The 13,887-nt window shown below is 48.4% G+C and overlaps 1 protein-coding gene across 2 annotated transcripts in view; it reads left to right on the top strand.

The window, feature by feature from the left end:
* The first annotated feature begins 6,630 nt into the window (after nt 1-6,630).
* ADCY6 (adenylate cyclase 6) overlaps nt 6,631-13,887 on the top strand; it is a 52,710-nt gene continuing 45,453 nt past the window's right edge. The window contains exons 1-4 of one of the 2 annotated variants that reach the window (XM_066613359.1): nt 6,631-6,838; nt 8,665-8,726; nt 11,287-11,399; nt 12,267-13,113. In XM_066613359.1, the coding sequence (XP_066469456.1) occupies nt 12,268-13,113 (846 nt within the window). In that variant the 5' untranslated portion in view covers nt 6,631-6,838; nt 8,665-8,726; nt 11,287-11,399; nt 12,267. The remainder of the gene's footprint in view (nt 6,839-8,664; nt 8,727-11,286; nt 11,400-12,266; nt 13,114-13,887) is intronic. The other variant, XM_066613358.1, reaches the window with a different exon arrangement.

The raw sequence follows: 13,887 nt of genomic DNA, 5'->3' as shown, positions 1-13,887 counted from the left end.
ATGGGAGCCTCTGGCGTTAAGTTAATAAACGTTCAGTCCTCTGAGATGTGTACTGGGTTCTTATCGCTGCTCTGGAATCTCCCAGCAAAAATGCCATTGTAATAATTAACCCCACAGCGCTCTGCAAACTGAACTGGCAAGCTGTGTGCTGCAGTGATTTCCCTGCTTAGCAGTAAGACGCAGTCACCTCTAGGAAGGGAGACAGTTGCATTTTAATGGGATGCAACTGAACTACACAGCCGTTTGGAACTGGAAACCATTTAAGTGAATGCGCATGCATTATGGCAAGTTAGGGTCCTTCATGTCATGGATCCTGATCACTTACGATCTGGGGACTGGAATTGTTGAGAACTGATGCCAGCATGTTCTTCCCTACATGCACTCAGTGGAAAACTTAGTCTGAGCCTGTGCTCCGCCTCCAAACATGCTTTTAAAGTCAATGCTCATTCTCTGGAACAGGCAAAATGATAGGTGAATGTCTCTGAATACATGCAGAGTATTTTCTTCCAAACCACTATGCAATCATAGTCTGTTGCTACCCATATAGGATCAGATAGCAACACATTTAGGTCAGAGAACATGGATTTCTAGGAAAACTGAAGCTCCTCTCCTCCATGCATACTTGGGGGGGGGATTATGTGGTGGCATGCTCAACAGCATAAACAAGCAGCCTCTCTTGTCCACCACCAGAGGGGTTAGGTGATGTTCTGTTCCCTGATTCAAGAGACCCACCTGCCAATCAGCTTCTGTCTTGCTACCTTAGGTAGTAGCTGCATAGGCAGGAGTTGCAATTACAGTGTGGCAAGAAATCAAATGGTTAAAGAACAATATAGTGCAAGGTGACCTGATGTTCTCATGGCTAATAGCACTATGCAGATATTGGCACAGCAAACATGCTGGTCTGCAGCACAGAACCTGTGGCTTAGAGGTGGTGCATCAGTGCACAGCCAGTGCATAACTGACAGATCATCTGAGTTGGTTGAAGATGGGTACCCAAGCCAGATGTAAAATGACATGAGGGTTGACACTTCTGCACACATGGCCTTACTCCAAAAAGGCTCAGCCTCCCGCCAGGGACAGCTAAGTTCAGCTGGTCCCTATACTGTGAGAAGAGCTTTGTTATCCATGAAGTTTAGCTTCATCCCACTCAAGGAAGCAAAGAATTATATTTTCCACACAGCAATGGAAGGTTAAACTGCTCTCTTCCCATGTATTATTAGGAATCCAATCAACAGAACTAAGGAAAATACTGGACTCTGCGGTAACCAGGCCCTACTCATCAGTAAGCCCACCCTCCTTTCAGTTCCTAAGATCCTTCCGTCTTTGCTTGCTTAGGCTCTGCAAGAGAAGGTAAGCCCCTAGCAAAGTTCCATCCTATTGGGTTTCACTGTGGTTTCCCAAGTCATAATACACCAGGCCTGAACCACTGAATTGCTTGGTCAGGTAATGAATGGGAATCTACTATGCATGTGGCTAAGAAACCAAAAGACAATTATTCTCAAGCAGGATTATGAAGAACACTCATGGGCCTCAAGATCCCCGCTAGTGTGCTATGAGCAATAATGTAATTAAATAAGAAAGGCTCCTATGGGGCTCTGAGCATGCTTCCTCCTTCCAATCAGTCTCCTCTGAGGGCAGGTAATTCTGCTGTGTCATTGCATTGGACATGAATGAATTATTAACTCACACCTGAGATATACCAGAACTGCCTGCCCTCAGACTGAGGTCTCCCACTGTATCTCTGCATGAGTCACTGCTCTGGACATGTTTCTTTTAAATCTTTTTGTATGTTTGGTGTTTCCTATTTGAAATAAAAAAAAAAATAGTATACACTTCAGCTATTAGAAATTTGGGAACTGTGCCCCTGCAGCAATCGGAGGAAAGCTGTAGACCTCCCCTCCCATACATTCCCATGCACTACAAGTTGGCTCTCTCCCCTGTGATTGGTAATAGAGCACTGAAATTAATGCTTACTGAAATAGAAGTGTCATTTTATGCCTTTTCCACGATCTGCACCTTTTTATGTATTTATTGCATTTGAATCTGACTCATCTTCCATGTTGCTCAGAGAAGCATACATGCTTTTCCTCACACTTGTATCCACACAATAACCCTGTATGGTAGCTAAGGCTGCAGAGAATGCCTGGCCAAAGGTCATCCAATGAATTCCAAAGGTGAATAAGGATTTGAACTCAGGATTCCCTAATCAAGGTCCAGCATTTCAGTCTAATTACAAATGCGTTTTCTAAGAAACATCAAAGGCAGGCCAATCTAACTCCCTCTGCCACCAATGCAGCCATGCCAATGGGACATGTGCTACACCCCATTGGGGAATTTGAGGCCTCCTTTAAGTAAAGGAACAATTGTTCCTTTGCCCCAGGGATAAGCCTCCACTGCCCCAACTGGCTGGCACAAGTCTGAGTGGCAATAACCGCCCCTTTTCTGCATCAACACACCCTCCCCTGTCCCTGTCCTGCCCACCTCCACCTCCACACCAACTTACTGGTGCCGGGGCTTCTGAGGTGGCCACTGTCACCCAGCCACCACTCACTTTGCGGCAGTGGCCAGGCTGCACTTTTTAGTGCACTTCATTTTGAGATGGCCACAAAGTGCACTGTGCCACTGGAACGTGAGTTCTGGTGATGCAGCAGGCCCGTAGTATTGGGCCATAAGTTCCATTTATGATAAATATGCCCTAGCTTTGCAGCTGATCAAATGCATATTTACTTTCAGCCTCATTCAATTCAATGAAGTTGACTTCTATGGAAAGGTGCGTAAGTTTGCAACCTTGGGCTGTGATCCTTTGCATGTTTTCCTGGAAGTAAGCCCTGCTGAATACAACAGGACATACTTCTGAGTAGACACGCATAGGATTGTGCTGTAAGTCTAATTCTGGTCTCTTCAGTATTGACTGTAATGGTAGATCGCCACTTAAATTCCCCATCCTGTTCCCTTTTTAGGCCCGATGGCTTTTCAAGTTAACCCCAAGGTCATACTTTATTAAACCCCAATTTTATAAGACCAAAATACATGTTTGGGGACTGGGGTAGGCTTCATTGGCTAAAAAGTTTTTGTTTTTTTAAATTAAGGAAATGTGGCTCAGAGACAGAGCACATCCTTCAGATGCAGGAGGTCCCAGGCTCAATTCCTGGCATGTCTAGGTAGCACTGCGGAAGAGTCCTGCCTGAAACTCTGGAGAGCCCATCAGAGAGTACTGAGCAAGACGGACCTTGGGTGTGGCTCAGTAGAAATCAGTTTCACAGGTTGATGTTTCTGGTCAGATCATTTGGCCATCAAGATTAGAAATATCTTTGGCAAGCTTGGCTCAAGCTTGCCTGAGATTCAGGCTTGCCTTAAATATTAAATAGGCTCTGCAGATCCCAAGCAGAGTACTCTTCATCACTAAACCCAATAAACTGCTGAGAATGAGACAGGGGAACATCCCTTCCTTTGTTCCCAACCCCCAGCACTGCTGGAGTTTCAGCTTCTAGGACTCATTTGATCCCAACTTGCGCAGTCTTAGAATTCCGCAGGCTCCCTGAACAACGAGAAATGATAACAAATAGGTTTTTATTGTGGCCATTCCTGAAGTGCTATACAGAACTGGAGAAGGTTTATTATTCTTATATTCCTCTGGGAAGGAACATTCAAGCACAAAAAGACACATCCAAAGAACTGCAGCTGTGAACAGAATCTGGACTTCAGATTGTCCAGCCTCCACTCATCTCATATTCTTAATGCAATAGTTTTCCAACTTTCTTTCTTGGGGAACACTTTTTTTTTTAATCAACTCACCTGCCAAAAAACCCCTTAGCATCTGCCACAGAGGTCCTGTGTATTGCAGAGGATTCTGGGGCCTGTTCCACTCTCTGTGCACTCTTTGTTCATCTAAAACACTTTCCAAGCCTTTTAGCCTCACCATCACTCTGCATGAACCAGCTAAAATACTCACAACACTCTCCTGTGGCTGCATGTTACTGAAAATGTTTGGTAGGGTTGGGGGGGGGAGCCTAAGCCACAGCCATGTGGCTTCTAATTTTGTAGAAACTGCCCTCTAACATGGTATTATGTTGCCTCCCTCAGATCCCCTACACTACAGAAATAAAGTAATGTATGGTTACTCAAAAGTAAGTCCCACTATCCTAAGTAGTATGCATAGAATTGCATTGCACTGTAAGGCTGGAATCCTATGGACACTTGCCTGTAAGTAACCTCCATTGAATACAGTGGGTCTTACTTTTTAGCAGACATGAAAAGGATTGTGCTGCATACCTCGGTATATGTACATATTCTCTTGTTACCTTTGTCTTTGTTTTCTCTTTAATCATAATCATGCACACACAGCTGCATTTTTTAAGATCAGGGGGTCTTGGAAAACTTGGCTCCAACCAGGAAAAGAGGAACCTTGCCTTCTGCAAAGAAAACCACTCACAAAATTCTCAATCCAGGGCATTTTCCTCCAAACAATTATTGCAGAAGGGTTTAAAATACATCTGTGCATTATACAGAAGAGTAGCCATGTAAATCTTTACCAGCAAGAATGTAAAACAAACAAGTTGTGGTACCTAAAACATGGTACAGTATGGAACTAGTTTTCAATACAAGTGGGACATTTGTTCCTCTCTGTGACTTGCCACAATTCAGAAGGGGTTAACGCCATCCCATGATACTCAGCCCTAATCCCCAGGACACCAAAGTTCCAAAGAACAACAGGGTCTGAATCAAATAATTAATTCATTGACTGCCCCTTCCCCAGCATTCCTTGCCTGGAGAGAATTGAATGAAGTGTGCCCAAGAGAAATCCAGACCTCTAGTGCCTTTATAATCACTCACTGAACAGCACTTTAATAAGTCACTCTGTTAAGGAGATTGACGGCATTATCCTATAGCCAAGCCAATTTGCAAGGGAGGGCTTTCTGTACACACCCAGTGACAGGGCAGGGATGTGGCTGAGTGGAAGAACCATTCAGACATATCCTCAAAACAAAAAGAGAGATGCCATCCCTGCCACTGCAGGCACTTCCCAAGGCCCCAGTGCAACTGGGTTCTAATTAATCATTAAACTCACCTCTTTTGAGGACTATGCTGTGCAGAGGCCTGGTTCTTCTTTCTCTCAGGCTGGCAAGAGCTAAGGGAGTAGTGTGAAGAGCAAGATTTAGGACTTCTATGCCCCCTGCAAGCCCAGGGCCAGTTGTTGATGAACTGTCTCTCTTCCTCTGTTTGCTGCCAGAAAGCATGAAGAAAAATGAGCACAAATTTGCACTACTTTTGCCTGGGACTTGGATCTCAGCAAGGTACCTTTCCACAGTGGGGGAAAAGCTGGCAAGCCACTTCTTAGGGGCTGTTGGTTCCAAATTGGTACCATTAGATTGGTAGTACAGTGTGTGTGTGTGTGTGTGTGTGTGTGTGTGTGTGTCAGTACCAAGTTCTTGGAGGGCCTGGGGCAAAGCCCTCAGCTGCCCCACCGCAGGTGTCCACCTGCCTTCTGATAGCACATTGGATGCTACCACTAGTACTGGTGGTGCTACCATCCGGTCAGGTGGGCCCCTGGTAGGCATGTGTCCTCAGCTAATGCTCCATCTGGCCAAGTTCTGACACCCCCCCCCCCACCCCAGTTCAGGGATGGGGAAAAGCAAACACAGAGAAGAGGGCCTTCTCATTTAGAAGATGGGTTGAACAGATGGACACTGAGCAATGCATTAATAAATTCCTTTCCCAAGTGGCAAACTTATGGAGTCCACTTTTCTGAGGTGGGAAACTTGGGGCCCAATCCTATCCAACCTTCCAGCACCAATGCAGCCCCAAGGTAAGGGAACAAATGTGGCCTCTGTGACCGCTTCCCCACCACAGGATGCAGTGCATGCCTCACAGGCACAGGCCCCTGGGCTCTCTTGTATGCTTTTATGGAGGGGGAGATGCATACAGAGCTGTGCATTCAAGAGACCCTTGGTTGGTTGGCTGGCAACCTTCAGTCTCGAAAGACTATGGTATAAGCCTACAGCACCCAGTATTCCCAGGCGGTCTCCCATCCAAGTTGAGATGAAAGTTGTGACAGAGGCAGTAAAGGATTCTTTACTGGGAGGGGATGGTCCTTTGTGGGAGATACTAGGAAGTGAAGGTGGGGAAGCAGCCGGCGTGTAAACCAGTGGTTCCCCAAACTGTGAGCTGCGGAAACAAGCAAGGGGAGCCATGGAATGCTTGCAAAAAACCCACTGCCCTATACAATGTATAAGATTGTAGCCCTAATGGGAAGCCGCTGCCAGTGGCCCAGTAGGTCGAGGGAGCCACCAGTCGACAAGGTTTGGGAATCACTGGTATAAGCAGAAGTCATCCATCCCCAAGTGGGGAGTGGGCTGCATCTCTTCTCCCTCTTCCAGCCTGCCTGCATCAGGTGCTGCCCGTGCTTGGGACACACTCTGTTGCCAAGCGTACTGGCTGCCGCCTGGAATCACAGCGTCTCTCTCTCTCTCCTGGCTTCCCGCACCGCTGCCCCCGCATCCCGGCGCAACAGGCAAAAGGGAAGCGAAAAGGGACCTTGTGCCTTTAAGGCCTCCTACTTGGCGATCCCGGTTGGGAGCGCACGGCGCGGGCGAGCCTTGTGGATCCGGGCTAGAGGGCGTTTACCCTGGACAACGCGAGGAGGAGGGACGGGCCCAGAGCAAGCAGGCAAGGCAGGCATGGAGAGGAGGAGAAGGTGGCGAGGGGGGTCCGTGCTGCTGTAAACACAGAGCAAGAGTCAGCGAGCAAAGGACCCGCCTGGGCAGACGTCGCCTGCTTTCTCCCCCAGCAAGAGGAGGGCCCTGCGGTGCCAGAAGGAAGGTGGCCCAGGCACTGGGCGGTGAGTGGGAGGGCGAGTAGGGGGCAAGCTGGGGAGCAGCACTATCTCCGCAAGGGGGGGCTTGCTCTGCACCCAGGAGGGTGCACGGAGCGGGGGGGCGGTGGTAGTGCTTGCTGGTGGTGGTCTAGAGGCTGGCACCGGCAACAGCCGGTTGCAGAAAGGCCGGGCCTTTGCTCTGGAGAGGGATCGGAGAGGTGCCGGGGTGGGGACTGAGTAGTGAGGCCGTTCCCACCTCTGCTGGGGTGATCACCCAAGGGGCGAAGCGGATCCTAGCCGAGGCATGTCCATCGGGGGCGCTAGACGCGCCAAGGGATACGCTGGACTGCGGGGAAACTAGGAGGTTGGGTGTTGGACAGTGCAGGCGCTCAGAGAGGGTGACACTGATTCCTGGGGAAGGGGTGTGTGTGAGGAGTCACCTGCCCAGCTGGGCACTGCAGGGGCAGCCCTTGAGGTGCAGTTGCCAAGTGGCAAGAAAGTTCCCTTGCTGCATTTCGCTGGACGCTCCCTCCTGAATGCTCCTGGGGTGCCACAGTGTGCATTTCTGAGCTCAGCCTCTCCTCCTCCTGATCTGAGCAGCACAGGCCAAGCAGCCCTGGCTACCTGGCAGGGTGGTGGTGGTGCTGGTGTAAATGCCATGAGCCTGAGCATGGGTGGGGCGGGAACGTCAATTAAAGGTTTAACCTTCCTTGTGTTTGTAAGGGATAAAATGTATGATCTGTTCTCTTCTCCCCCCCCCATTGGTTTTCTGGGATCCCTGTGCATTGATTGGTTCCTTCAGAATGTGGGCTGGACTATGCAGTTAAGCTTCTCAGCCTGGTCAGATAACATACCTGAAGGAGAAGTAGATGGGCTTCTCTTAATAATCTTTAGTTGCTTCCCTGGGTTTTGAGTTCGGCCATTTTCACATGTCGTCAGCTAAGCAAGGGTCGGTTCAGGTCAGGTGGGATAACTGTGGGAACCCAATGCCCTTTCTCATATGACTTGTCAGCTGTCCAGGTTTGGGAGACAGGGAGAAGGAAATGGTGTTGAACCTGGTTTAATCCAAAGTGTGTTGAGGTGTAGGAAATGGACCCTCATGAGGGGTGCTGGGTCACTGGGTGTAGGGGTGTGAGCAGGAAGGAGGAATCTGGAGATGCCATGAGGAAGGCATGATTTTTTTCAGATACATGTAGATACTAGCAAGATACTGTTACTTCCTAATCGTATTATTATTGTAACATTGACTTATGCTTACTTATTTCATGCTGGTGGGGATTGAGTAGTACTATTATTTAGTTGAGTTCCTTTCCCTCCCAGTGTCCCACTCCTTTCAGCACAGTTTCTATCTGATGGGTTATGGTTTCAACCCCTAACCTCTGCAGCATGTTACAGGCTTGTCCTCATGTGCCACTTGGTTGCTAGACCAGTTGTGGTGTCCCACACCAGAAGTGGCTGCAAATAGAGAGCTGCCAGCATGTGAAGATGTTCCAAATAGGGGTGACTGTGGGGATCAGAGGGGAGATGATGAGGGGTCTTGCATCTGTAGCCTGCCTGTGTTCCTACACTTAAGGGCAGTGATGTCATGATGCTGATGCCATCTCCCAGGATGAATGCAGATAAGAATTGTGTGGGAGGGCATTGGAATCATTCTCTGAAGAGGTTGGAGCTAAAATGAGCCATGGTTTGGCTGGCATTCAAGACAAATAGAGTTTGAAAGGAGAAAACTATTCCAGTTTGGTTTCACACTGAATTGTAAGCTAGAATGGAAGAAGGGACTCAGCTGCCAGAAAATCCCCCTGTTGAGTTTCAAAATCCATCTTGTCACATGCTGGGCAAATTTCTCATAGTTCAAAGCAGAGCTTGGACACAAGACGGGGACAGCAGAGGAACAGGAGCTGAAGTTTAAGAGGTTAGTCAATTGAGTTTATATGCCTCTTGCTCTGAGCTGTGCATCTTTGATGTGTCAGAGACACGTTGTGGCAGGATCTGAGCTGTTGAACCCCATAGATTGCACATCATAGTCTGTGTTCTCTTTTACTTTAAAAAAAATTCTTGAATATGCAGTATATTTGCAAAATACCCATCATTTTGATGTCAGGATGCATGTGTAAAAGGGCTTCTGCTGTGAGTCTTGTATGCTCTGCTTTGCTCTGCACAGATGCATCCCCTGTGCATTCTGTGTCGAAGAAAGCTGGGCTACCCAGTGTTTAAATGGATTACTGGTTTGCAGGACAACTATTCCCAGGGTGAATGGTGACCATTCACTTATAGGGAAGACAGTGGAAGGGGGTGCATTTGGAGACACCTTTGGGATGATGCTCTCTGCCCATAGTGATCCCAAGTAACTAAAGATTCAAGGCTACTCTTAATCTGCATAGCTCTTCATATAGATCTCATACTGAGTTCTGGCTCTTAGTCACTCTAGAACAGAAATTTCCAAACTGCAGCCCATTGTCATATTTTGAGTGGCCCTATTGCTGCTCCACTATGTGCCTGAGTCCAGTTGTATTATAGTTAAATGCACCTTCCCCCCTTCTTCTCTCCTTACCCTTCACCATGCACCTTCTTCTTCCTGCTGGATGGAGTAACTGCTGGGCTAGGTCACTCTTGCTGAGAGAGACTGGCAGACACAATATGTAGCTCTGCAGCTGCAAATATTTTTCACCTGCTGTGAAAGTTCTTAATAACATACAGAATGTCTTGTCCAGTTAATTGACCTGCTTTGGCCTGCCATCTGAGCAAGAGTTTCAGCTCTGGTAGCTGACAGTTAGGGGACCCCTACCCTGAAGTGTGACAAAATGTTGGGAACTGACTGAAATCCTAACTAAAGGTCTGTCTGCATGTGGTGAGTGAGGTACAGAGACTCTCATCCCTTTTAACATTCCTGCTTGCTTTCACAATCCCACCAACTTTTTCACTTACTTGAAGCAGAGACGCTGGCCTGTCTCCACCCCCTTCAGCAGTGTTCTGCAAAGCTGTTAAATGTTAGGCAAATGGGGAGGGAGGAGGAAGAGGCAGGAGGACCCGTATATTGCACCCCATGAGGCTCATGTTGGTGAAACCCAGGCATTGTCAGTGGGCTTAGGCAGACAATATTTTTACTTTTCCTTAGTGCAGGGGTGCCCAAACCCCGGCCCTGGTGCCGCTTGCAACCCTCGAGGACTCCCAATCCAGCCCATGGGGAGCCCCCAGTCTTCAATGAGCCTCTGGCCCTGTGTAGACTTACTGGAGCCCGTGCTGACCTGATGGAACTGCTCTCAGCATAAGGGTGACTATTCAGCCTCTCACATGAGCTGTGGGATGAGGGCTTCCTTCACTGCTTGCTGTTTCACATCTGTGATGCAGTAGTGGCAGCAAAGGAAAGGTTGGCCTTGCTTTGTGCAAGGCCTTTTATAGGCCATAAACTATTGCAAGACCTTAATTCATTCCTATAAGTTCCATCTCTAATATATTCATTGATGTAAATTTATTCAAATTTGAAAAGTAAATTAATTCTATTTTTCTCTGCCCTAATAGACCACTGCAATTTCTGCCTGACCTTGCATATATGCAACAGGGACCAAATGTGTACACCTGTGGGCTGGGCAGAAATGGGGAGAAGGGGAGAGGGGAAGGGGATAGGAGAAAGGGAAGGCTGCACTTCTGGGTTATTAGTGCAAGGCTAGTCGTGGTCTCTCTCCTAGTGACCCTAGCCAAGAAGAATTAAAACAGCATCTGTCTGCATAGCTCCATCTTACGCTTAGGCCCAATCCTATGTAGTTTTCCAGCACCGATGCAGCTGTGCCAAGGGAGCATTGACTGCATCCTGTGGAGGTGAGGGGCAGTCAAGGGGGCCTCTCAAGGTAAGAGAACAAACTTTCAAGGCTGCATTGTGGCTTCATCAGCACTAGAAAGTTGGATTGGATTGGGCCTTCAGTTGCTCTAGGATGAAGTGTTGGAAAATGGCTTTATTCAGTGTGACTGGCTCTTTTGATTCAGAGTAGCAGGCATAGTGAATTGCTGAGGAGTCTGAGCTGTGAAGTGGGACTTCATCAGTTTGAATCTTGCTTTGCCATGAGCTCTCACAAGCCTCTCCTTCTCAACTTCAGCTACAATGTAGGGGCAATGATCCTTACCTTAGAGGGGGGTTGAAAAGACTACTTCAGGTGAATGTATGCACAGGGAATATGGGATGACAGATTTAGCATAAAATATTGGGAGACAATATTTGGGGAACAGACTAGAGAACAGGGAGGAAGAAAAGTAGTTAAATCTTGGTGGAAGTGTCTGGTTGGATGCTATGGAAGCAAGTACTGTATTTCAAGTTATTGAAATAGAGTTGAGGCAAAAGCAGTCATGAGCCGATAAGGAGAGAAATACTTGGTCTTGAGTTCCAGAGAGCCATGGAATGCAACGTTAAGGGTGACTGAGCAGTGGAATGGTATCTAGCACGTATGACCAGCCTGACCAGCTCCCTTTTCTCCCAACAGCTTGCAGCCTCAGCTCAATGCTGAAGAGGAAATAAGAGGCACCCCATACAACAACGCCTTCTCTAAGGGGACCCATGCCGCCCCATCACGCCCAGTTCTCAGTGGCTTTCCAGGTATCTAGGGCATTGTTATTCCTACGCTGTGCGGCCATGCAGCTTAGATAGCTGAACCTGAAGTCGGTGGTGATGTACGATGTCATCGCCGAATGCCAAAAGATGCCATCGCATTGCCCTGCAGTGACTGAAGAGATCTGTGCAGCAGCACAGACCCCTTAGGGGGAAATTTACATCCCGGGTTCCCAAAGGTGTAAAGTGTGGTCCCTGAAGCTGATAATGTTGCATTGCTGCTCATGATTTCTTGCAGAATTGCACGTGGGGGCTGAGGCACTTCTCTATAATAGATATTAAACCTCTCCCCACAGGATCTCTTGATGCAGTTTTCCTGGATCCTAGTCTTGTCAGGATCTAGCCCTGTCAGCTTTTTGTCCTTTCCAGCCTTCTTGTGTTGGACAAACCTGGCTAAGTTTGGTTCTGCTGCACTGCCTCTGACCCAGTCTCCTTGCTTGAAGCATGTCCTCCTTAGAGGTTGCCAACCTTGTCCTGTGAATCCTGTGACTTAGCCTAGAAACTTCCCAGTGTTCTGGCTTCTGCCGCTGTGTCCAGGTTACTAGAGAAATTTGTCCCCAAGGGATCTCGGTGCTCATAGACCTTAGCTACCGATATTCTCCTAATTCCCAGAATTCCATCTGTTCTTTTTCCCTTGTTTTATGCTCTGCTGGGAAAGAGGAAGCCCAGAAAACCTTCCTCTTGGATTTTGCACCTCTATAGCATGACCTCTGAGTCAGGAACTGCTCTCTCTGTTAGAATTTCTTAGGAAGGGCAAATGACTGGGCCTCCTGGACAAATGAGTTCAGGTAACAAGTCTCTCTGACTTTCTCTGTTGCACATGTCTTTGCCTGATCTCATTTTCCTTTCCCACAGCATGTCCTGGTTTAGTGGCATCCTGGTGCCCAAGGTGGACGAGCGGAAGACTGCTTGGGGCGAACGCAATGGGCCCAAGCGCCATCGCCCGGCACTTTGTGGCCCACGCTACATGAGCTGCCTACAAGACCCCGAGCTGGAGCGTGGAGGCAGCGGGGGACTGGGGCTGAACTGTTCGTGGCAGGAAGACCATTATGGCAAGAAGCAGCAGCAGCAGCAGCCACCATTACCACCTGGCACAGGGACAGGAGATCTGGGACTCAAAGCAGTGGACCTGGGCTTTGAGGATGGCAGTGGCCCAGCGGGGGAGGCCAAGGGACTATCAGCAAGTGACTGTGGCCAGCGCCTTTTGCAGGTGTTCCGCTCCAAACGGTTCCGTTCAGCCAAGCTGGAACGCCTCTACCAGCGCTACTTCTTCCAGATGAACCAGAGTTCGTTGACAGTGCTCATGGGGGTCTTGGTGTTGGCTTGTGGCATCATGCTGCTGTTCCACTGTGTGCCTGGTAACCCCCGTGTGCCCTACGCTGCTGCCCTTGCGGTGGCGGCAGCTCTCTTTCTCTCCCTCATGGTCCTTTGCAACCGGACTGGCTTCCATCAGGACTGCATGTGGGCTGTGAGCTACTTGGTCATTGGAGCGCTGTGTGGGGTCCAGGTCCTGGGCACTCTCCTGGTCTCACCACGTAGTGCCTCTGAGGGGGTCTGGTGGAGCGTCTTCTTTATCTACATCATCTACACCCTCTTGCCCGTACGCATGCGGGTGGCTGTGCTAGCCGGGGCCTTGCTGTCTGTACTTCACCTGGTGATCTCCTGGCATCAGAATAGTATTGACTCCTTCCTCTGGAAGCAGGTAAGGAGCTGGACTGAGGGAAGAGCAGGGATGTGCCGTAGTCATTTCGCCTGAGTCAAGTCGTGGGTCTCCACCCCCTTGACTCAGCTTGCTCGCAAGTCATAACGGGTGGCCATTGCAACATGTCCTGAGCCTTTTTCAGAGTCATTTTGACTCTAGTTCAAGTCTTTATGAGAAGTGAGTCGAGGTGCAAGTCAGGCACAGTTCCTCAGAAATCACAAAGGTGCAGGTGGGGGTGTCAGAGTTCTCCTTTAACACTTCACTGATGCTCCCATCCCATCTACCATTAGTGACATGGTGAAGTCCTTTATTATTATTATTATTATTATTATTATTATTATTATTATTATTATTATTATTATTATTATTATATACGCTGGCTTTTTCCCCGAAGGGCACCTAAGGCGACTCCTTCAACCACCCTTTTCATTTCATTGACGTAAACATCTGAGTCAATGATGTGCATGGCTTTCCATGAATCATGGAAAATGCATGTTTTTGCAACTCAAGTTGAGTCGTCGGGACTCAAATACCCATCCCTGGGAAAGAGGCACTACAGAACAAGTGCCTCGGTGGCAAATAGAAGAATCCATAACTGTTGGGAAAAGAAAGGTTGAAACCTTACACAATTGGACAGAGGAAGGGCCTTATTGACAAAGGGCTGAAGGGTGTTAAAAGGAATGGACTGGAAGTGGCTCATTTTCCAGACCTCGTTGGGGGAAGCAATAAAGAAGTGGCTATCCTGGAACCTGAACCCTAAACCTCCCTGCTCGT

This window comes from Tiliqua scincoides, chromosome 2, assembly GCF_035046505.1.
Source record: "Tiliqua scincoides isolate rTilSci1 chromosome 2, rTilSci1.hap2, whole genome shotgun sequence".
NCBI classification, from domain to species: domain Eukaryota; kingdom Metazoa; phylum Chordata; class Lepidosauria; order Squamata; family Scincidae; genus Tiliqua; species Tiliqua scincoides.
Note: the sequence above shows the minus strand (reverse complement) of the source record. Positions and strands in the feature narration are given on the sequence as shown.